Source organism: Desmodus rotundus, unplaced genomic scaffold, assembly GCF_022682495.2.
Source record: "Desmodus rotundus isolate HL8 unplaced genomic scaffold, HLdesRot8A.1 manual_scaffold_176, whole genome shotgun sequence".
NCBI lineage: Eukaryota > Metazoa > Chordata > Mammalia > Chiroptera > Phyllostomidae > Desmodus > Desmodus rotundus.
This window is the reverse complement of record NW_026527232.1, coordinates 54457-75754: the sequence shown is the minus strand read 5'-3', so window position 1 is coordinate 75754 and position 21298 is coordinate 54457. Positions and strand designations below refer to the sequence as shown.

Genomic DNA, 21298 nt, shown 5'->3' with positions numbered 1-21298 from the left:
GAACCTGCACCTGCACCGGCATACACACCTCCGCCCTTTTCTCTCTTTACACACCTGCAGGCTTGGCTATGAATAGTCCCGGGGACTGGGCCCACTAACGCAGCTACCTGCTCTGCAGGTGCCTGTGACATCTCCAGATGCCCACAGCCCCCTGTGACCTCATCACCTGGACAACTCAGCCCAGCGGGGCCATCAACCAGCTCCAGTACAGAGGGCCTGGATGACCACCGAGCCCTCGGGAGAAGCCAGCATCCCCACACGTGGTGACCACAGGTCTTCAGGGAGCCCAGCAGTGGGGGCCCAAAGTCAGGCCTCCCTCCCCGCGGATGTCCCAGCGGCTAGCGCGGCAGCGTCCGCTGCACAGCAGGATGTAGATCAGGCCTCCATCGAGCCAGCCGCCTCCAGGCCCACGTCAGCGTCTGCAGATGAGGACGAGCTTGAAGATGAAGCTGCTGCTGGGCACAGGCAGGAGCCCAAGGTGGCCACAGGCCAGCCGGCCTGCCCAGCCCCAGGCTCCCTGAAAACTTCCACGAGCCTCCAGATCCCAGTGTGGGACAGGCCAGCACAAGATTCGTGGACGACACAGAGTCCTCGGGTTTCCCAAAGTGACTCCCTGGTCGAGAAAGAGACTCCACGAACAGTGGGTGTCCCAGGCAGGGAGGAAGACTTGGATCTGCCTACCCCTAGTACTCAGGTACAGTTCCCCCAATACGTGCCCGCCGTGGGCGCTGCAGATACAGACAGCCAGCCTGAGGCTCGCGCCGCCCGCACCGTGGCAGCTGCTGAGAAACCTGAGGGTCCAGAGGCCTTGAGCCCTGACACTGAAGTATCGCCATCAGCTGAGCCCCAGGTAGTGACCGAGGGGCATTCGGTGGACTGCTCAGGAGACCTGCAGGCTCTGCTGGTAGCTCCCTGCCCAGGAGGCAGTACCCTAACCTTGCCTGGGGTCCCCATGGCGACCCTGGGGTGGAGGCCCCTGGACTCCAGCCTGCACGCAGCCATCGAGGAGAACTCTTACATGCGCTCCATGACCAGCTTGCTGGCCAGGGGCGAGGCGTCCATCAGCTCCGTGGCAGACATCCTGGTTCCGTCTGAGACTACCATGGACATGGCCACGGGCCTCCTGGCATCCAGATGCAGCTCCGCAACAGACCTGCTGCACAGCACGGGGCCCAGACTGCGCTCTGTCTCCAGCCTCCTGCAGAGTGCCCACTCGGCCTTCTCCTCCTGGCTGGTTGCAGGCACGGGCTCGGTCCTGCGCTCCATCACCCACTTGCTGGAGAGGACGGAGCACAGAACAGCAGAGGGCATCTGCTTGGCCATGCGCTACCTGACCAGCCACCTTACCCCATACCATTCTGGCCTCAGCTGTGACTAGACCCTGTGCAGTGAGTCCCCAGAGAACTGGCTCAGCAGGCTCCCTGACCCAGGGACCCTCATGCCCTGCTCCCTCACCCCACACCTACCCTGGACACTTCTCCCCAGACCAGGCAATGAATCACCAGCAGCATTTATTTTCTAAGTGCCAGCCTTATCCTTTGTTCGTGGGGTGGGGGTGGGGGTGGGGGTGGGGGTAAACAGGAGGGACAGGAGAGGGCTAGGGTGTTCTGGAAACAGAGAGGTGTCCCCTGAGGGCTTCTCAGGTGGTTCCATTCAGGGGCTGGGGCCAAAGTGCAGAAATGCAAGAGCCTGGGCAGGGGTTGGGGCAGGGTAGAGGTCTCAGACATGCAAAAACCGGTACTGGCTGGACCTCCAACCGGGTAAGTGCATTCCTGAAGAAGTGAGACCTGACGTTCCCCAGGGCCTCCAGGCCTGGCAGGCTCAGGCCGCCCTGCTGGGGCTCTCTGAGACCGGGTGAGGGCACGGAGCCAGGCCAGCGTGGATTCAAACCCCAGTGCCACCACTGGCCCTGGGCCAGTCACTTCTCCCTCTGAGCCTCCGACTCTCCTCTGTGGAATGGATGACAAAGCCGCACCAGGAAGATGCTGTGAGACTAAAGGGAGACCTTGCAGGTCCTAACACGTGGTGTCTGGCACTTAACGAGCTCCCACATTTCAACTGCCACTATTGTCGTCCTCCAGCCAGCCAGGCACAGGTGGGAACAAGGACGTACACAGTGTGACCAACCATCCCATTTTGTCTGGGACTAAGAGGGCTCCTGCGATGTGGGACTTTCAGATTCAAAACCAGCAAAACCCCAGGCAAACCAGGACAGCTGGGTCACCCTAGACCCAGGTCTCTTTACATGGCTTTCATTCTTGTCTGTGACTCTGTCCACCTTGGGAAAGCAGCTGCCTGCTTTGGAAATCCACCAACCTACCCTCTGGCTGGATACAGTGTCACAATGGTCACATGACTTGGCAACTGGAGCTCCCACTGGACCTCAGCCCCATTCCTGCCCTTGGCCGGGTGCCTTATGCAGGCCACACCCCACACTCCTTCACGCTGCAGCCCTGGCCATGTATTCATCCATTCCTCACTGCCAGCGGCATCTCCAAATGGGGTACTTGGCCGACTCCAGCCCACTGAGACACCTACATGGTATCTCTCAACTTGTGAATTAATTGCTAACGTTTAAAAATCCAGAGAATGGCTCTGGCTAGTGTGCCTCAGTGGATTGAGCGTGGGTTTGCGAACCAAAGGGTCGCAAGTCTGTTTGTTTCCCAGTCTGGGCACAGGTCCACATTGCAGGCCAGATCCCCAGTAGGGGGCGCATGAGAGGCAACCACACATTGATGTCAATCTCCATCTCCTACTCCCTTCCTTCCCTGCTCTCTAAAAATAAGTAAATAAAATCTTAAAAACAAAAAATCCAGAGAATTGGCCCTGGCTGGGCAGCTCAATTTGTTGAAGTGTTGCCCCAATACACCAAGGTTGTGAGTTCCATCTCTCGTTAGGGCACATAAAAGAATCAACCAATGAGTGCATCATCAATAAGTGGAACAACAAATCAATATTTCTCTCACTCTCCACCCCCTTCCTCTCTCTCTCTAAGAATCAACAGGTTTAGGGTTTTGAAACCTAAGGAATTTATATAAGCATGTGGATTTGTGCTTCTCTTGAAAAACCCAGGGGCCTTGTTACTTCAGAGCAACTGGCAGCCAAGCCATCCACTTGAAGAGAGACCTGCCGGGCCTGCACCCGTGACCGACACCACCGGCCTGGCACCAGAGGCACCCGTTTGCCACCCCTACCCCGCAGGTGGCTCCTGTGAGGAAATCTGATATAGGGCCCCAGGGGGATGCAAAGGTGAAGCAGGTGCGTCTTGCCCCTTTCCTGGAGCAGCCGTCCCTTCTGGTGAGTTGTTTGTGTGCAGTGAAAGCATCGATTCAGAGGAAGGACACTGTCAGTTTAGATCAGCCTCCCCGCCCCACCCCCCAGAGAAGCGGTTGAGGCAGACCTAAAAAGAGAAGACAGATGGGATCCCCCGACCGAGGCCAAAAGAATGAAGGCTGATCCCTGGCTGCTGTGGCTCAGTAGACTGAGCACTGGCCTGCGAACTGAGGGGTTGCCGGTCGGATTCTGGGTCAGAGCACATGCGTGGGTGGCAGGCCGGGTCCCCAGTTGGGGGTGCACGAGAGGCAACCAATTGATGTTTCTCACATCGATGTTTTTCTCCCTATTTCCCCCTCTAAAATAAAATAAAGTTTAAAAGATCTTTTTTAAAAAGACAAAGAATGAAAGCCGAGGCAGACGGGATGGGTGCTGGGTGGGGGAGGCAGTCCAGCAGCTCCACCTGGACTGAGCCCCAAGGAGAGGATGGGCGGTGACACTGCCAGGGCGGGCCCCAAAGGCTGTCAACAAGTGTTTTTTGAAGCAGGTAAGTGCCACTGTGTGCCAACCACTGGTAAATACTGAAACATCAAAGACGAACAAAAGATCAGAAAGGATGGTGACCAACCCTGACTAGGTGAGGGGATTACCGACCAGCACAGCTGCCAAGTGAGGCTGGACCCGGGGCTCAGCCCTGTCCTCAGGGTCCTGTCTTTCCAGCCCCACCCTCCCGTCTGTGCTGGCTCCATTCCCAGGTGGCTCAGCCACCTTCCTGGAAAGAGAGAGGCCCTTGTTCCCACTGGCTCTAGCAGGAGAGTCCTGGGGGAGGGTACCAGCGGACCTGCACCAATCACTGAGGCCCCAGGAATGGGACACCAGGTCACCTGGCCTGGGCCTCACGCCAACCTCTGGAGCCAGGGTCAGCCCAGAACTGGGGGATACCCCCAGGAAGCGTGTTAAAGAGGGTAGAGTTGTAAAGGGCATGGCCTTGGGGTCCAGGCTGCCTTGAATCCTGGCTCTACTTCCTACTAGCTGTGTTACTTTTATCCCCCTGTGCCTCAGTTTCCTCATCTGTGAAGTGACGATAATAGCACCCACTGCACCGGGATTTTGCAAGGATTAGTGAATTCACGAGTCAGGTGAGTGCGCAGGGCAGCGCCTGGCGCGCAGTTGGGCGCTGTGTGAGTGGTCGTTGTGACTCTTCTGCGGAAGGCTTCTGTGCGGCTCTGCGCCACCACCACTCTCCTGCCCGCTCCCAGCCTTCCTCCTCGCTGCGGGGTGAACAGCTGTGTTAGCAAATCCTCCTGGCAGCACATCTGCTGTGCGGGTGGGACCCCCCAGGAATGCAGGTGCCAGCGCACCTGGGGAGAAGGTCAGGGCTGCACACTCAGGGCTGAGGAGTCCAACACGGAGAGAAGTGGGTTCAGCCCTGTTCTGGAAAAGGTGATCGGAGAGAAAGGGCCGGGAAGCAGAAGCTTGGGGAAAGGCCCCATCCCCAGGCAAGAGGGAGCAGTGGGTAAGACTCAGGAGCAGTCAACAAGCAGCAGCGCATCGCGGGCATGTGGACCGCCTTGGCGGATGAGTGAAAGTGAACAAGGGGAGCAGTACTGGGGAGAGGCAGGGAGTAGGCACAGAAGGTGGTGGTGTGCTGGGGGGGAACACTGAGTGGTCAGAAAAACAGCGTGGCTGTATGTGGGGTACTCCCTGGTGTTGACAACTGAGACATGACAAAGTTACAAATTCACCCCCACAGAGCTGGCACCGCCTCACTGCTTCTCCTTTATGTGCAAGGGCTACCACCTGACAACCACCTGTACTTCTCTAGGAGAGACAACCATCTTTCTGGGGGTGTGTCTGCCACTGAGAGATTGGCCAGCAATCAGAGGATCTACTTAAAGAATCATTTCAGCTGGGCCAGGAGCCAGCGGGCGGGCTCAGCAGCCTAACATCTGAGCCCAGCAGGCACTTGGTGAAGGGAAGGGCAGCAACAGGTCCTGGCAGATGGCAGAAGGGACACTGCGGTCTCCTCCCCAGGGTGGACTGCCCCCTTCAGTGAAGGACTTATTTCCCCAGCTGCTGTAAGTGCTATCAGTGGACAGCCCCTTCAAATAGCCACCTGGCCCAACGTCATGCCCCCCTGGGTGGCCCGATCCAGTGACTGGTCCATGCAGCGGTCGAAGACCCGACTGTCCTGGGCCAGCATGGAGCAATTCCAGCTCCAGAGCTCCTGGGGTAGGGAGTGACAGGGGTGATGTGGGGTCTGCCTGGCAGGCTCCCTCCCCTTCTACACGCTCCAGCTTCCTTCCGGCTCCGAGCCTGTGTTCAGGAAAACCCAACCTGGGACCAGAGACTGCTACTTTTCCCATCTGAGATGTGTATGATTGGGGAATGGAACCCACAAATTCAATGTTAAAAGTTCAAAGATTTTGTTTAAAAAGAATCTCTCTTTTTTTTGCAAGAAAATTTAGAAATTTGAGGCCACTTCGAATAGGGTAAAATAAATCTTCGTCGGTGTTTTTACTTGTCTTGTAAGGACAATATCCTTGTTTAGTTTATGGCCACTTGGCGAATTGGTTCAAGTCTCCACATGACTGCGGTCAGGTTCACAGGTTTGGCTGGTCGAGGTACAGATTCTATCCAGGAAAGTGTCTCCTACAGAAAGTGATCATAGATAGGGCAGCCCCCCAGGGAATGTGATAAAGTGTAAAGGTAAACTAAGGTCTTCAGTACATACTTAAATATTTAAATGAAAACCTGGACCCTCTCTGGGCCTTGAGGCAGGCCTATTTCTTAGGCCTCTTGGATCTTGAGCTCGGAGTTCCTAAGTGTGGAGTGCGCCCTCTGCTGGAGAGAAGGCTCCCCTGGCCTGCACCAGGAGGGCGCCAGCCCACCCAGTGGACCGACCCTTCAGGATTTGAGGTTTATCTTGTGAGAGAAGTGAGTTAAATAAAAACTATTTTTCTACTCACAACACTTCTAACACCAACAGCACGGGTTTTCCACGCCAAGCAATTCTTCAAATCTCTGGTCAGTTCTGACACCCACCAACCATCTCGAGTTAGTAGGGACCCCCAGGCTAAGTTTCACAAGACTGCATCACTAAAGCTGCCAACCACACACAATGGGTCCCCAGGTTGCCCACACTTCTGCCCAACTTAGCTATGGAATCCGGGCTTCCCACAACTGCCTCCTCAGTTTGGATAACGTGCTATCACAGCTCACAGGATTCAGGGAACACTTTACTCTCTGTCACCAGTTCTTTACAAGAGGTATTATTGGAAAGGCTACGAATGAGCAGCCAGATGAAAAGTACAGAGGGCGAGGTCCAGAAGGGTCCGGAGCACAAGAGCTTCTGTCTCCGTGGAGCTGGACGCCATGCCTTCCTGGCATGTGGATGCCTTCAACCACCCAGAAGCAATCCGAACCTGCGGCTTAGGGTTGTTATGGAAGTTCCGATATGCAGGCGTGATTGATTAAATAAAGCGTTGGCCACGGGTGATTACCTCAATCTCCAGCCCTCTGTCCTGGAGGTAGGGGGTGGGGCTGAGAGTTCTACCCCTCTCAGCTCCAGGCTGCCTCCTCTGGCCAGCAGCCCCCATCTTCCTAGAGTCACTCCCACCACTCAGGAAATTCCAAGGGCTTTAGAAACTGTGCCAGGATGCCAGGGGACAGGGACCAACATATATTTCTCACGTCACAGGGGTTCAGAACATACCCTGAGATGCCACCAGGTGAGCTGACTCAGGCTGGAAACGTGTCCCTTGGAAGCTCCGAGGGACAAGGCCAGGAGGGCAGAAGGGCACAGAACCTCCAACTGGAGTTGCTGCCGTCGCCCAGCATCACAGCAAGGCTTGCGTGACAGCGCTGCAGCTCAGCGCACAGCAGCCTCAGGGGCCTCCAGCACCGCCCGCCCTGGCAGAGGCCTTCAAGGTCAGGGTTTGGCGGAGCGGTCTCCGGAGGGGCGGTGTGCGTTGAACCTCCACTGGCCCGCTCTACATAGAGTCCTCCTCAAGGGGGCACTGTGGTCCCAGAGGAGGGCCTTACTGTCTCCAAACCTCACTTTGCCCATCTATAAAATAGGTCTTCCATTTTCCTCACAGGGATGCTGTGTTCAGTAACGCCTATTTAAAAGAAACAAACAGCCCTGGTGTGGATTGAGCTCCGGCCTGTGAACCAAAAGGTTGCCAGTTTGATCCCAGGTCAAGGCACGTGCCTGGGTTTTGGGACAAGTCCGTGGCAGGAGCAACTGGTTGATATGTCTCTCGCACATTATGTTTCTCTTCCTTCCTTTCTCCTTCCCTTCCCCTCTCTTTAAAAATAAATAAGTAAATCTTTTTTTTTTTTTAAGAAACGAACAGCATTTAACAGCAGGCATGGGGGAAATGTCAGGTTTTTTCCCCATCCTTGGGCTGTTCTGCATTGTGTATTGGTCAGGAGCCTCTAAATTGGAAGTGACAGAAGTCCAACATGAAGTAGCTTACTTAGGCACCAACAGATGGGCTGGGCAGAGAAGGGCTGGGAAGGACCTGGCTCTAGAGACGCCTGGTGGCAGGGACTGCAGGCTGTAAGGACCACCTCACTGTCCGTGTCCTCTGTCTCCCTTGGCAACTCTGCCTCTTGAGAAACAGAGTGAAGAAATATAATGGAGTCACCATAGTCAAGTTGCTGAATTACTAAAACCAAGTAGGTTGAGGCCTGAGGAAACGACTCCCTTCTTGCTTTAACTAGCCTGGGAACTTAAACTCTTGAACTTTGCAGTCCCGCGTCAGTGCCTGGGTATACATCAGACCGCCAGATAACCCTCTGACTGCCCCCACAGGACTGGGGAAGAATGTTCAGTATCCAGACCTGACATTCAGTATCTGGACCATTGGTCATCCAGAGGATTATCATCTCGGACCAATCCAGAGGCTAAACACGCAGGGCTGGTTCTTCTCAGGAATGTACTTTTTACTGTAAGAAACCTCATTCTTTCTTTCTTCTTCCGAACACTTTGGGTCTTGCCTAGTTGTGTTTCTGGTTTGCAAACCCTCAGAAGCTTGAAAAAGTATCATTTATCTCTAGCCGAAGCTTCCAGACCCTCGTCAGCTTTGTCCAGCACTCTCGTCCAGACTTCTGCTCCTGGCAGAGAACCTGGCTCCTGGCAGCTGAGAAGAAAAACCCGTTTCCCTGCTCCAGTCTGATGAAAGCCAAGGAGAAGGATCTGGCTGGCCCAGTCTGGGTCACTTCCCTGTAACCACGTGCTTTAGGAAGACCTGCGGCGTTCTTCGGTGTGTTCCCCCCAACTCCATGGCTTAAAAAATTCCTCTGCATCTCTGAACTTTAAATACTAACCAATGAGGAAATAGGATTCACCTAAAACACCTGGCTTGGTTTCTAACCACCGTGTATTTTATGAGTACTTGTCAAAATACAGTTTTTGGTAAGGAAAATCACCTCCCTCCACTACTTTGCACTTGAACAAGACAAGCACGGGCCTCTGAGCAAGAGGAGTTGGCTATTATTATTACCCTGGTCAAAGTTGGGTTAAGTCAAGGCAGAGCAGGGCAGGGTGTGACTGCAGATTGCTCGTGGCCCCTGCCTTAGGTTCTTTTCTCCCAGCCTGGGTTTTGGGATACAGCACATCATAATCTGTTAGGGGTGAGAAACAGAGGTGGCCAGGGGATGGAGCAGCCTAAGAAAAAGGCCCATACCAGAAACTCCGGGGGAGAGGGGGCGTCAAGCAGGCCCCTCTCTCTCCAACCCTGGGACCACAGCTGGCTCCCAAGACCGCAGCGATGGCAGGGGGGTGGATGTCACAGCACAGACGCCAAGGAAGGCACAGGGGTGGAGAAGGGCTCCAGGCACGGCAGCAGAGTGGCAGGAGCAGGGCCCAGCGTCTCCACCTCCAAAGCAGGTGGCCAAGCGCGACAGATTTCCTAGGCGACCGGGGAGGAGGGGCATGAAAAACGCCCTGCACTGCCACCTGCTCCTCGATACCAGAGCAGGAGCCCAGGCTGGAGCCTGGTGAGAAACTAGACTGGGACAGAAAACAGGGCAGTCAGAAGGGTGACCGCGAACAAAGGCCTCTCCCGGGAGAGAAATCCCGGCTGGCTGCGGGCCGCACTGGGGCCACCGCGGGGGTCTCGCCGACCGACCCGAGGCCAGGCGGCGCCTTTTCCTCCGCTAGGCCCGGTCCCCTTCCGGGATCCGGGTATCAGCTCCAGTGCAGGACAAGGACGCGGCCCCGCCGGCTGGGGGCGGCGAGGACAGCACCGCCCCGCCCCACCGTCTCGAAGTCTGCGACCTCAGCGCGGGGGCGGGGAGAGCCAGAGGGAGAGTCTGTGCCCGTTGCTACGCAACGGCCCGGTGACGTCAGGCGATTGAGTTTGGTTCCCAAGGTAACTGGCCGGGCAGCTGGGCCGGGAACTATTTGTGTCTGTCCCCAGAGGGGCTGCGGAGCCTCCGGGGTCTGGAGCAGCTGAGGAAATGCGTCCTGGCCCGCGGGCAGGCAGGGGATGGAACACAGAGGCCCTTTCAGCTCTCCGAGACCGGCGACCCGGGCGGGGCGGGGCGGGGCGGGGTCTGCGCCGGACGGGAGGACGCCCCTCCTTCGCTCTCAGCCGCCCTGGTTTTCTCCCCATCCTGCTGGGGAGGCCCCTGGATGGCCAGGCTTTGTCCTATAAAGCTCTCTTGGATAAATACCTTGAAGAAAGGGGCTTCTGTTCTCAGCAGCCCGCCCCGCACCCTCCCTGGCACACAGTAGGCACGCAGCCCTGCTTCCCCATGGGGCTGTGGCTACCCTTTCAGGGCTGCCCAGCAACGCCAGCACTCAGAACCCCTTGTCAGGTTCTGACCGGTAGCGCCTCCGTACCTGCTCTTCAAATTGTGGAGCTCAGCAGATCAGCTCCACAATTTGGGGGCCACAATGCAAAAATAAAGTGAGAGGCCCGGGGTTCAAATGACCGAGGGACAAAATAAGAAGTGGGCCCAGCCCTAACCACTGAGGGTGAGCTGCGAGAGAGTAAAAGTGACAAGTACGTGGGTAAATTGAGGCACGTGGCATCAGTCACAGAAAAGAGGAAAAGGTTCAAACCTGGAATGGAGGAAGGCGAGGGACAAGATACAATAGGAGCAGAAAGACCAGCAGGAATGCGAAGGCGAAGCAACGACCTAAATCGGCCTGAGCTGGCCCAAGCCCACCTAGGAGCCCCTCAGGCCTCAAGGCGGTGTAGCAGGTTCTCCTCCCTCCTAAGAGCATCTGGAGCGATGGAGCGACAATCTAGCCTCTCCCAATATGTCTCTGAGCAGCTGCCACCACTTCCCCCCAGCCCGGCGGGCCAGGCCACGCTGGACCCAGGGGCCCAGAGATCTGGGCCTTGGCCTCAGAGAATAGCCCCAGCGTTGACATCAGACCAGCTGCCTGCCCAGGAGCCTGGGCATGCTCTGCCCGTCCTGCGCAAGGGAGGCACTGCCCCAACCCTATAAAGCCTGGCATCTCTTGTCCACAGTCTGACAGCTCAGCAGGGGTTCTGAGGGCAGGAGGCGGTGGCATCTCTGGAAGCGCAGCTGCGAGCCGCCCCCCCACCCCGACCCCCCTGCAGTGAAGGTCCCTCCGTGGGCCATGTGATTCACAGTTGGAAAAAGCCTCCATCCCTCTGGGCGAAGCAGGCTCCCTGATCCCTGTTTCACGTGCAGACCCTGTTGAAGGTGCACCTGGGCCCACCTTCCACCCAGGTTCCCCAGTCTCTCCCAGACGAACCCTGAGGAACCATCTCTGGGCCCAGGAACCAGAGCTGATGAGCAGAACCAGCTATGTGGTTTGTCGGGCCCAGGGCAAAATGAAGTGCAAGCTCCTTTGCTCAAAATACATTAAGAATCTCAAGGAGATGACAAGAATTAAACCAATCACGGGGCTCTGTGCCACTACCCAGGTTGCATGTTCACGAAGCCAGCCCAGCTGGGGAATCCTAGACACCAAGCAGGCCTCCTTCCTGGGCACAATCCACCTGTCCCCTCTCTCAGGGTCCATCTGTTGCTGTCTCCCCCATGCTGTTGCTGGCCACTTCCTAACCATCCATTCAACACAGCCTGGGCATCCAGAGGGCCCTCAGATAGGCACCACCTGGGGGGTGGGCGCTGGCCAGTGCTTGGCCAAGAAGACCAAAACCACAGAACCCTTCCAGAAATCACACTTCTGCAAATGCTGGATGTTTGGTTTTCCACTCAGCTGAAGAACGGTAGCTCTTGAATAAGATATATGAGATGTGTCTACATGAGATGATGAAGTATGAAGCACAGCAGCTGACTGATGAGAACTTGGCAGTGACCAACACTAAAACAATGTATCAAAACAAAATCAAGGATGTGCCTGCAGCCTCCTAAGGTCTATGAAGGGGGGATCCAAAAATACCCAGGACCTACTTATAAAAAATTGTGTATTTACTCACATGTTTAAACTTCAGTCACCTTCAAAGTACTCTCCATTTGATGCAATACACTTATCAAGACTTTTTTTCCACTGCTCAAAACAGTTTTTGAACTCATCAAGTTTGATGCTTTTTTGTGCTCCTGCTGTTTTTTCTTTCATCTCTTCCACATCAGCAAGACTTTTCCCTCTGAGGACTTTTTTTGTATGGGGGGGCATGAAATAGGGTGAATAGGGAGGGTGGGGCACGGGAGTCATGCTGGTTTTGGTCAAAAACTGCTGAACACTCAGTGGGGTGTGGGCAGGTATGCTTATAAATCACTCATCATGAAATGGGCAAATGCGTTGAATCTTCAAAAAAAAATTTTTTTTCACTGAAGCCAAACGCAGCCTCTCACAATAATGCCAGCTGGTGCACTGATACAGATGGGTTCCTAGAACACTCACCTAGCAGGGGAAGCCTGTAACACTACAAGGGGCCTGCCCGCCAGAAGATAGTTCCAATTTTGGAAGGGTCCTCCCCCATATATCCCACCCATGATTCATCTCACTCTACCCTCAGAACCAGGGCAAGAACTTCTATCCCAGCCCTCTGGTTCATCTGCACCTGGGATCAGGTCCTGCCAACCCCCCTGCCCGGTTTCTGCAGGGCTCCCTGCACGGGCCTGCTACTTCTGAAGGCTTGTCTGAATCCTCCCTTCCTGTCAGAGTGAGCGCCCCCACCCCCCACACTGTGTGCGCTGTCCAGACCCCCTGCAGGCAGCAAGAGCTGAGAGTAGTACCCCAGTGACAGGAGTGCTGGCTGCAGCCCTCTCTGGAAAACAGTAAACAACTCACCCAAGGGCACATCTTCCCCTTCCCAGATGCATCCAGTGACTGAAGATGTAGGTATAAAATGTCCAGCCCCTCGGCCCCCAACTCAGAACAATGATAAAAGACTCTCCGGGCTAGGGAGCAATCCATGGGGCAGCTGAGCCCTCCCTGACACCGCATTGCAGCCCCGCCCCTGCCCCTTCCACGGATGCTGACCCCACAAGAGCTCCCTGGGTCATTCTTCTCCACATCAGACTTCTGCGAAGTCTCCTGTCACCCACCTGGGGCACCGTGGGTGCCTCCCACCTCTTTACACACCCTGTAACAGTTGTTCTTTCATTCATTCAACAGATCCTCATTGAAGGCCTACTATGTGCCAGATGGTGTTCTAGGCGCTGGGGGTAAAGCAGAGTTAGGCAGGCAGACACCTCAGCCTTTACGGAGCTCCAAAAACCAACCAACAATATAATGCCATAACACTGAACTTAGAATTCCTTTCTTTTCTTCTTCTTTTTTTAAGAATGATGTAATAGAGAATATCTGATCTGGACAGGGGGCAGTTTCTTTAGACCAAACTTCCTGTAGGTCAAGGAAGGTCTTTCTGGGAAGCAATAAGAGGCTGAATAAGAGGCCAGGCATTAACCAGGCCAGTTCTCAGGAAGGAAGTGGGGTATTGGATTCAAGGGAACAAAGGGTGAGTCTCAAATGAGCTGCGTGATGGGCCATGAAATCAGGGAGAAGGCAAGATGCAGGGTCCGAAGAATCCTGGAGAACTAGGCTTTTATTCTGAGCGAGTTGGCAGCCGTTGGCCAGCTATAAGCCGAGTAGCTACAGACTCTGGTTTAGAGCATCACTCTGGCTGCTGGGTGGAGAATGGACTCACCACCCTCTGTGTGGCACATGGCTGCCCCTTGGCCTGATTTTGTAGTTTTAACTTGCGTTCGTGCAATAGCCCGTGTGCTGTTTGGAGACTGCAGGCCAGCGCTTGGGCTGTTTCCATCCTCACACTGCCTTGCACTGAGTAGGTGCTCGATAAATGTTTACAGGTCAACCATCTGACACTTCTGGGTCTTGAGTGTTCTTCTGGAGTCTTGCTTCTCAGGCCAGCATCAACCCCACCTGGGAGCTCGTGGGAAACGTAGAATCCCAGGCCTCACCCGGACCTACTCAATTAGAACCTCAAATTTAACAAGATTCCCCCAGAAATTCAGTTGCATGGTAAAGTTTGAGTGCTTCTAGAGAGCAGAATAACTGGAGGGCCAGACCAGCAGGTGTGGCAGATAGGAGGTGAGCCAGCAGGTGAGCCCAAGTACCTACAGTGGGCTCACTTGGGGAGTCTCCCTTAAAAGTGGCAATCACCTTGAGTCACTGAGTTTGAGAGGTGACAGACCAGTAATAAAGCTAACTCTTATTGGGTGCTTTTCTACGTGCAGGAAACTGGTTTGTTGCTCTTTTCTATGCATTAGTTAATGTAGTCTTCACAACAGACTTATAAAGTGGTACTATTACCATCACTGTACCCATATTGCAGGTGGAGAATCCGATGCCCAATGAGTCTGAGGTCATTCCACAATCTTCAGCAGCTACCCAAGCATTTGGCTGTACCTGGTGTTTCCGGCAGGATCTGTTCTGATTGGCCGCTGCCAGTCCTACTGCTTATTTAATGTTTTGAATGTTGTCCTGGTTACGCGGCTGTGTGGAGGAGGCAGGATCCAAACCCTGCTGGAGCCACACTAGAAACCACGATCTCTATCCATCTAGTGCCGTCACCACCCAGAAACAGCACACCTCAGGAACAAGTAATGCGTGCCAATGTGCTTGTAAGCTGTAAAGCACAGCATAAATGCCGGGTGCATGGATCCCTCCCTGGGAGGAAGTGAGAGAAGCCTGTTAAAGTAGGAGAAGCTGAGCTGTAAGAGGAGGGGCTGCTGTGGAGAAGCAGCATACTCTCTGCTTGTTCGAGGGGTAACAAGTCAGCCAGCCCGCCCCCCCCCTCCCCCGCCCTGCCATTAGCCCCTGGAGACTCCAACTTGCCGGAAGCCATTAGGCACTGACCAGGTTAGCTTGCGAGAATCTTCACCTTCTGACCGGGCCTTCCTGGTACCCACCACCAGGGCACGCTGCTCCCCAGCCTTCCCCCCAGTGGACCCCAACTGCTAACTGGAAACGGACTTGGAAGGAACTCTAGTGACAAGGGGACTTTGAGACTAAGGAAAGAAGGAAAGGCAGAATGGAAGGGGGACTTATAACCACTTTCAATCCCCAAAATACCCGTGTGGAGGAGCTCTTGTTCCCATTTTACAGAGGAGAAATTCGAGGCCCAAAGATGTTGGGTAAGATTCCCCCAAACCAGGAAGCTAGGCAGAGGCAAGGCTGGGTCATTTGATTCCCACCTCAGTTCCGCAAGGGACCACAAGTAGACGTCAGCTCAGCTGTCCCTGTCGTCTCACTGGTGTACCTACTTGGTTGATCCTGTATTCTAAGTGGTGGCCAGTACCTCAACCACAACTGTATGCCCATAACTCCAACAGCCAGGCCCCATAAAGGTGGCCTTTTTCGAACTTGAACCTTTTGGAAGTGATGGCCTCCTGCTTCATTGCCCTCTGGCCTTCAGGAACCCCCACCTGCCGCCCGAACCCAGCAGCCTCCTCATTCAGGTAGAGCCTGGGGTTTCTTCTGCTCCCAGAGGTTGGCTCTAGGGCCCCAGAGTCTTGTCCTAGCCTACATCCCTTCTCCACCCAGCGGCCCGCGGGTTCAGACTTTGCCCCCTGACACCCTACAGCTGGCAGCAGCACAAACAGACAAAGGGACATTGGAACCAGTAAGAGCCTGTGGCTGAGGCCAAACCCCGCACCAAGGTTTTTCCTCAGCTCCCACCAACTCCTATGGTCTCTGGGTCCGGTTCCTTCCCCCTAAGTCAGAACTGGAAAAGACCTCAGGAGTCACTGGGTCCAACTTGCGCTAACACTTCCCTTGCCTACAGAAACAAACAACAAGGCGCGCTGCCCCTGCGTCTCCAGGCAGGTTCATAAGGCCAGGACCGGGTCCGCAGCGTCCTGCACGGAGGGAGACTCCAGCTCTGGGGCGGGACCTGGGCCGGTCCCCACACCCCTAAATTGGAATGGGGTGGGAGACCCTGACTACAGCTTCTTCCAAGGCTCTGCCGCAGTTTCTGAGGTTCTGTATCTGGCCCAGCGGAAGACCCTAGCGAGCATCTATTTCGACCCCCCTTGGGAGCTGCGGGAAGCTCGGGTGTCTGAGAGCACGTGCGTGTACACGATCGCGTGTGCAGGAGCATCTACAACACCGAACGCACGACCGCTCCATTGCCAGGGGCTGTGCGCGCCCCCTACTGGCCGGCTACCACCGACTGCCGCAGCTGCCAAGTGGCTGCATGCAGCCACCCCAAGTGGCTACCCTCCCCTGGCGGCCAAGAGCTCTAGGTGTGCGCGGCGGACAGTCTGGCGCGCAGCTTCCGGAGCGCGGGGGCTCTTGTTCTTGGTCTCCAGCCGAGTCCTCCCCACCGGCATTGTCAGTTTTCCCCCGCCTCCCCCTCCCACCGGTAGGAGAGCTCGGGGGCGGGGGCCGAAAGCAGCCCCTCCCGGGCCGGCCGGCTAGTAGGGCTAGGCTCTCCCGCGCGCGCCGGCCCCCTCCTGACGCCCCCGCCCCGGCGCCCCGATGGGTTTTTCCATGACTGCATCCGGCCGCCGGCCGCCTTTGTTCCCCGGTCCCCGTCTGTGGCCCGCCTCTCCCCCGCGCGCCGGGTTTTTTCCAGCGCTCAACTGGAGCATGGCGGAGCCGCCTCTCGCACCCCGTCCTCCTGCGCCCCGGCATGTGCGGCGACCCCGGCAGAACCCCGAGGTCACCTGCAGCGAGCTGTGCCCTCTCCAGAGTCGCCGCTCTGTCCCTCCAGTCCCCGCCGCCAAGGCCTGCGGCCCTTGAATGCGAAAAGTTGTCTGTTTCAGGGCCCGTGCGCCTCGGCGCTTCGTGAGGGCGCTCTTGGGGCCCCGAGTCCCTCCCGGGCAACATGTTGGGGGGGGGGGGGCACTGGATTAAGGCGTTCCCCTGTCCCCGAAAGGACAGGCGGCGCAGCCTGGACGGTAAGAGGTCTGGTTGCCCCACCGCAGAGGGAAGCCCAGGCGTGCGCACGCGGCCCGGCTGAGTGGGGAGATCACCGGGCCCACGGGAAAATGGGCACGCTCGAGAGCGTAAGCCCCCAGAGCCCCGGGACTGCCGCGCTCCCAGAATCCCCACCCCACCTCCGCCCTCCATCAGGAAGGAAAGGGAGACAGGCAGGCAGAAAAGGGGCGATGGGGCTATTCGGGGGGTCGCTGGAATGTTCGCGGGAGTGCGGGCTGGCCTGGAACCTCAGGTCGCCACGCGGGCAGATCCCCATGTAACCCTTGGGGATTGTGTGGCCGCGGCCAGCCGCATCCCGTCCACGCAGAGCTGCGTTCAGTTCTTTGGTGTCTCTGCCACCCGCGGAGCCTCCCAGCTATTACCCGGCCATGTTGGCGGGAAAAGTGTAAGCAACGCGGTGATCGCTTCGGAGTGAGGCTCGCTAAGCCCGACTAGAGAAGCCAGCCAGGCAGGGTGGCCTCCAGGTTGAGGCACAGGGTGAGGGGACGCCCGTGCAGAGGAAGGGTCCCTGGATCAAGAGGGTGTCTGGTTCTCTGGGGTTTTTGGAATCTCTCCAGAGAGTTAAATATAGGAGGGGAGTGTGGGAGGAAAATTGGGACGGAGTTGGAGATGCCAGACCGAGGAAGGCCCAGAGCTGCCTCGCTGCGGGGGTGGGGGGGGTGGGGGGGTGGGAGGGACCGTCTTGAGGTCCCTCTTAGTGCCAGCAGCTTCCCCCTCCGCGGGGCATTCTCCTGTTTCCTAAGCGGTAATGGGGGAGCCCGACGTCTCTTAAACGGCCCTTCCTCAGGTGCATCTTTGTTGGCTGTGCCTACTTGTCCCTGTGTCGAGGCCCCCCTCCCTCTCAACCCTGTTCTCTGTCCTCAGATGCTGAACATTCTTTCCCCTCCCCGCAGCCCACCCCAGCTTGGGGAAGCCCTGGTCCCAGGCAGCTGGGCTCCCTGTGGCTCAGAGACTAACTCAGAGGCCCCTCGCCCTTGTGAGGTTGCTCGGAAGTCTGGGCACCAGCCCCCGGAATGGAGGAATTTTACCGAATTAACACCAGACCGTGGGTGTGTACAACTCCTCACCCAGGACCGCCAGCTGATACATTGACTGGACCTAGCCAGCAAGCAAGGCCCCCCAGACCCACCTAAACATACTGAGGTGAAGCTGGCTTTACGCACCCTGCAGTCCAGTCTCCCAGATGATGATGTTCTGGCTGCTTTTTTTTCACCCCTCACCCTGCACAGAGGTGCAAGTTATGTTTAAGATCTTAGTACAAGCGGTTCCAATGGTAACCCATACAGTTATGACTTGTCCTCCCTGGCCAGGGTCAGCGGTGGGGACAGCAGGTTAAAAAGGGAATCTGCTGGCCATGGGCTCCTGCTTGCTGCTCCTTTGGCCTCAGTTGTCTTGTCCACCACTTGCCCTTCATCCTCCCTGTTCTTGCTCAGGCTGAGAATCTTCAGCCCAGGCCTTCACCATTGTCCCTCAGTTTTCCCATCTGTAAAATGGGGATATGAATGGTACCTCCCTCCCAGGGAGGTTATTTGAGTTAAGTGAATTTATAGAAATTTAATATATGTAAAGATAATAACACAATAGCACATAACAAATACCAAGGCATCTGCTATCATTATAGGAAGTTAAGCAATTTGTCCAAAGTCACATAGTAAGCAGCTCGATTTGATGCCAGCCCAGGCTACCCTGCTCCAGAGCCCCTGCACTTGTCCTGTGCTGGTGAGACTTTGCACTAGCAGGATTAGGAAACCGTATTCATGTACATAGCTCATCCGTAAAGAGGGGAAACAGCAGCTGCTAGCGGCTAGGAGACATTTCTAGGGAAGAGTCCATTCATAATGGTAGTGCCTGAACTCGTTCCCACTTTGTGGCTATTAGAATCACTTGATAGTTTGTTCGTTTGTTTTTTTAATTGCATATGTCAATCAAGAGAGTGATGAGAATCAAATAATCACCTTGACTGGAAAAAAAAAGAAAAGAAAAAGCAAACTCCAGGTGCTTCCAGCACTGATGGGAATCCTGCATTTCTTCGTTCTGTATTTCCCTCTTGCACTGCACCCAGCGCTGTTGGGGATGCCGGTGGGGCGAGGGGCAGGGGGAGCACTCTTAGCAGGGAGACACTATGTGCGTCCATGGAACAGTGACACCTTTGGTTGCCAAAAGGAGTAGTTCACTTAACTCACGGTTAATATCTGACAAGGACTTTGGTGACAGACTCTGAGATGGTCTGTGATGCCTCCTCCTGGCCTTCCTGTCCTGTGCAACCCCACCCCTGCGTGAGGGTGGGACCTCTGTGGGCGGGACCTGTGAGAGGGTAACTGGGTTGGGATGGATGGGATTATGTGCACTTGATTATGTTACAAAGAACTGGAACCACGTCCTTGCCAGCATACCTCCCCCGCCGCCCACTGGCGGCTCTGAGGAAGCAAGCTGTCATGCTGGGGTCTGCCTGCGGAGAGAGATACTGAGGTACCGGCTGACACTGAACAAGAAACTGAGGCCTCTCCCTGCCATCCAAAGGAACGGACCTCTGCCACCCACCACGTGAGCTTGCAAGCAGATCCTCCCCCCATCAAGCCTCAGATGAGACCTCAGCCCTGGCCAGCACCCTGATGGCCGCCCTGTGATGGCCGCCCTGCGGCAGCCCCCGTCCAGCCTGTCCAAACTGCTGTGAGAAACTGTGGTACAATCAGTGTGTACTGTTTTAAGCAGTGAAGTTTGTTATGTTGTTTTACAGCAACACAGAACTAACATAAGGTTACTAACACTAACATGTTAGGTGAACAGTCCTGCATGGAACCGTTAAGGGATACAAAAAAGCGTAAGGAACCCAGCACTTCAGGAGCTTTCTGGCGACAGTCAAGGTGAGAAAGGAAACAGCATGGCTTCACTCTTTGACAAAAAGGAAAGTAATCTTCTAAAGAGGCAGCTTGGCTCCTCATTCTAAAACTCATGTGGACTGTAGAATCTATGAACAGAGCCTAGTGTCTGTAGCGTCTGGACCGACCTGCAGTTCCAGGTCCCTCCCCACCCTGCCTTCCTTCCTGCCTGACCTCTTGCCACATCATGCCCTCCTGTTCCCTGCCCTCCTCCTGGACTGCTCTTCTTCCTGCTCTGTCTGTTGACTCCTATGTTTCAAGGACCAGCTTGGACCTGTCATCTCTTCTGCAAAGCTTTCTTTAGTTCCCTAGCAGAATTAACAACCTCCTGACCTCCCAAATATTTGTTAACAAAGGTATTGTGTCGTGTTATTCGTTTCTGATTTTTTGTTGAGCACCTACTAAGTTCTAGGCCTCCTGTTAGGTGCAAGAGATACTGTCACAAATACAGCACAGGGCTGTCCTTGGGGCCTCCAGCCTGGGGGTGGCACCATAGTCATAGGCCCACCTTCTCCACATAGGGCCAGGCCCTCTCTGCGTCCTTGGCACTCAGTACCCCACACAGCAGTCTCAGTGCTGGTTAAGTGAGTGACTCAGATTACCTCATGACGGGCTGCTGGCTTCTTGACAGGCTTTTGGTGATGAGTTAGCTGTAAAATATTCCCCAAGTGGCTGAATTGGTTGGATATTATCAATTAGTGATGTCATGGGAATTCACCGCTCAACACGTAAATGCCGGCGAAAACTGACTTAGTTTGCCCATGATGGATAAAGGGCCTGGGGCACGGGCTGACCATAACTGATCAATGGGTTCAGCAGCTTTTTCAGGTGGTTCCCAGCTTACCCAGTCTCAGCCGCATGGAAGGAGACGGAACAGCCTGTGCCAGCGATAGGAGATTCACGCATCTAATCGATGTGAAAAAGGAAGGACTTGAGCCGCAAGTTAAAAAGAAAGGGGCCAAGTCATGGCCCTGTTCTTTCTGGTTGCTTGGAAGCACCCCTAGGTGTTTAGGAAGTGGGATACTCCAGCCCCTCGGAACCAGTGGCAGCCCCATTTGACAAGCCTGCGAGGGTGCTGCCGGCACTGCCAGGTGGTGTTGGAAATGTCTGAGGGTCCTGGAGGGCACAGGCTCTATGGCACTTGCCTGTTGCCACGGGGAGCAGCCCACTCCACCCTCCCATTGCGCACCCCCCTGGCAACTCCCTGGCCATCCTAGGCAAATATATGGCCCCCTGTGCTCGGTGTCCAGGAGAGTCTCCCTCCCAAGCATCTTGACCTGAAGGGAGGGATGGGACGCTGCCACAAGGTCCCCCAGAAGAGGGGTCCTGCCAGCCTATTCTGAGGCCACCCTCCATGTCCTGCATCTCCCTACACCACAGCTCGGTTTTCCTGGCTGTGGCCCATCTCTGCACCTGGGGCCTCCACTATCTCGGCTCAGATTTCCAAGCCGCTCCAAAACCCTCTGGTGGGAACCCCTGCCCCTCCCCCAGACACTGCCCAGGCCTCAAGGGGTATGAACGAGGGTCCTGGAATCCTCCTGGAGTTCTGCTTCGTTGCCTGGAGCTTGTTTACTGTGGACTGTGGCCTCTCCCTGGGGAGTTGCGGAGAGCCTTCTCCCTGGTCTTGGGGAACCCGTCTCTATTTATTTCCTCACCTCCCCCATCCAGTTTGCCCTCCTTCCCTGCTGGGTGGCGCTGATGTCCCCTTTTAATTTAAGCTGCAGGGAAATGGTCTCAGGAACGTCCTAAAGAGCCACCCAGTATAGCCTATGACCTAAAATACCTT

The 21298-nt window shown here is 55.6% G+C and overlaps 1 protein-coding gene across 1 annotated transcript; it reads left to right on the top strand.

Moving 5' to 3' along the window:
- Positions 1 to 220: 220 nt before the first annotated feature.
- TEX44 (testis expressed 44) lies at positions 221 to 9625 on the top strand. The gene is made up of 3 exons (XM_053917744.1): positions 221 to 1350; positions 8736 to 8793; positions 9443 to 9625. The coding sequence occupies exons 1-3, from the start codon at positions 221 to 223 to the stop codon at positions 9623 to 9625; spliced, it is 1371 nt and encodes a 456-aa protein (XP_053773719.1).
- Positions 9626 to 21298: the final 11673 nt, after the last annotated feature.

What these genes read in the sequence shown, in the direction of transcription:
- TEX44 (XM_053917744.1), top strand. Translation starts at nt 221, where the DNA reads ATGACCACCGAGCCCTCGGGAGAAGCCAGCATCCCCACACGTGGTGAC. An exon ending in CTGACCAGCCACCTTACCCC is followed by an intron (nt 1,351 to 8,735) that starts ATACCATTCTGG and finishes TTGCACTTGAAC; the next exon opens with AAGACAAGCACGGGCCTCTG. An exon ending in TTATTATTACCCTGGTCAAA is followed by an intron (nt 8,794 to 9,442) that starts GTTGGGTTAAGT and finishes TTCCTCCGCTAG; the next exon opens with GCCCGGTCCCCTTCCGGGAT.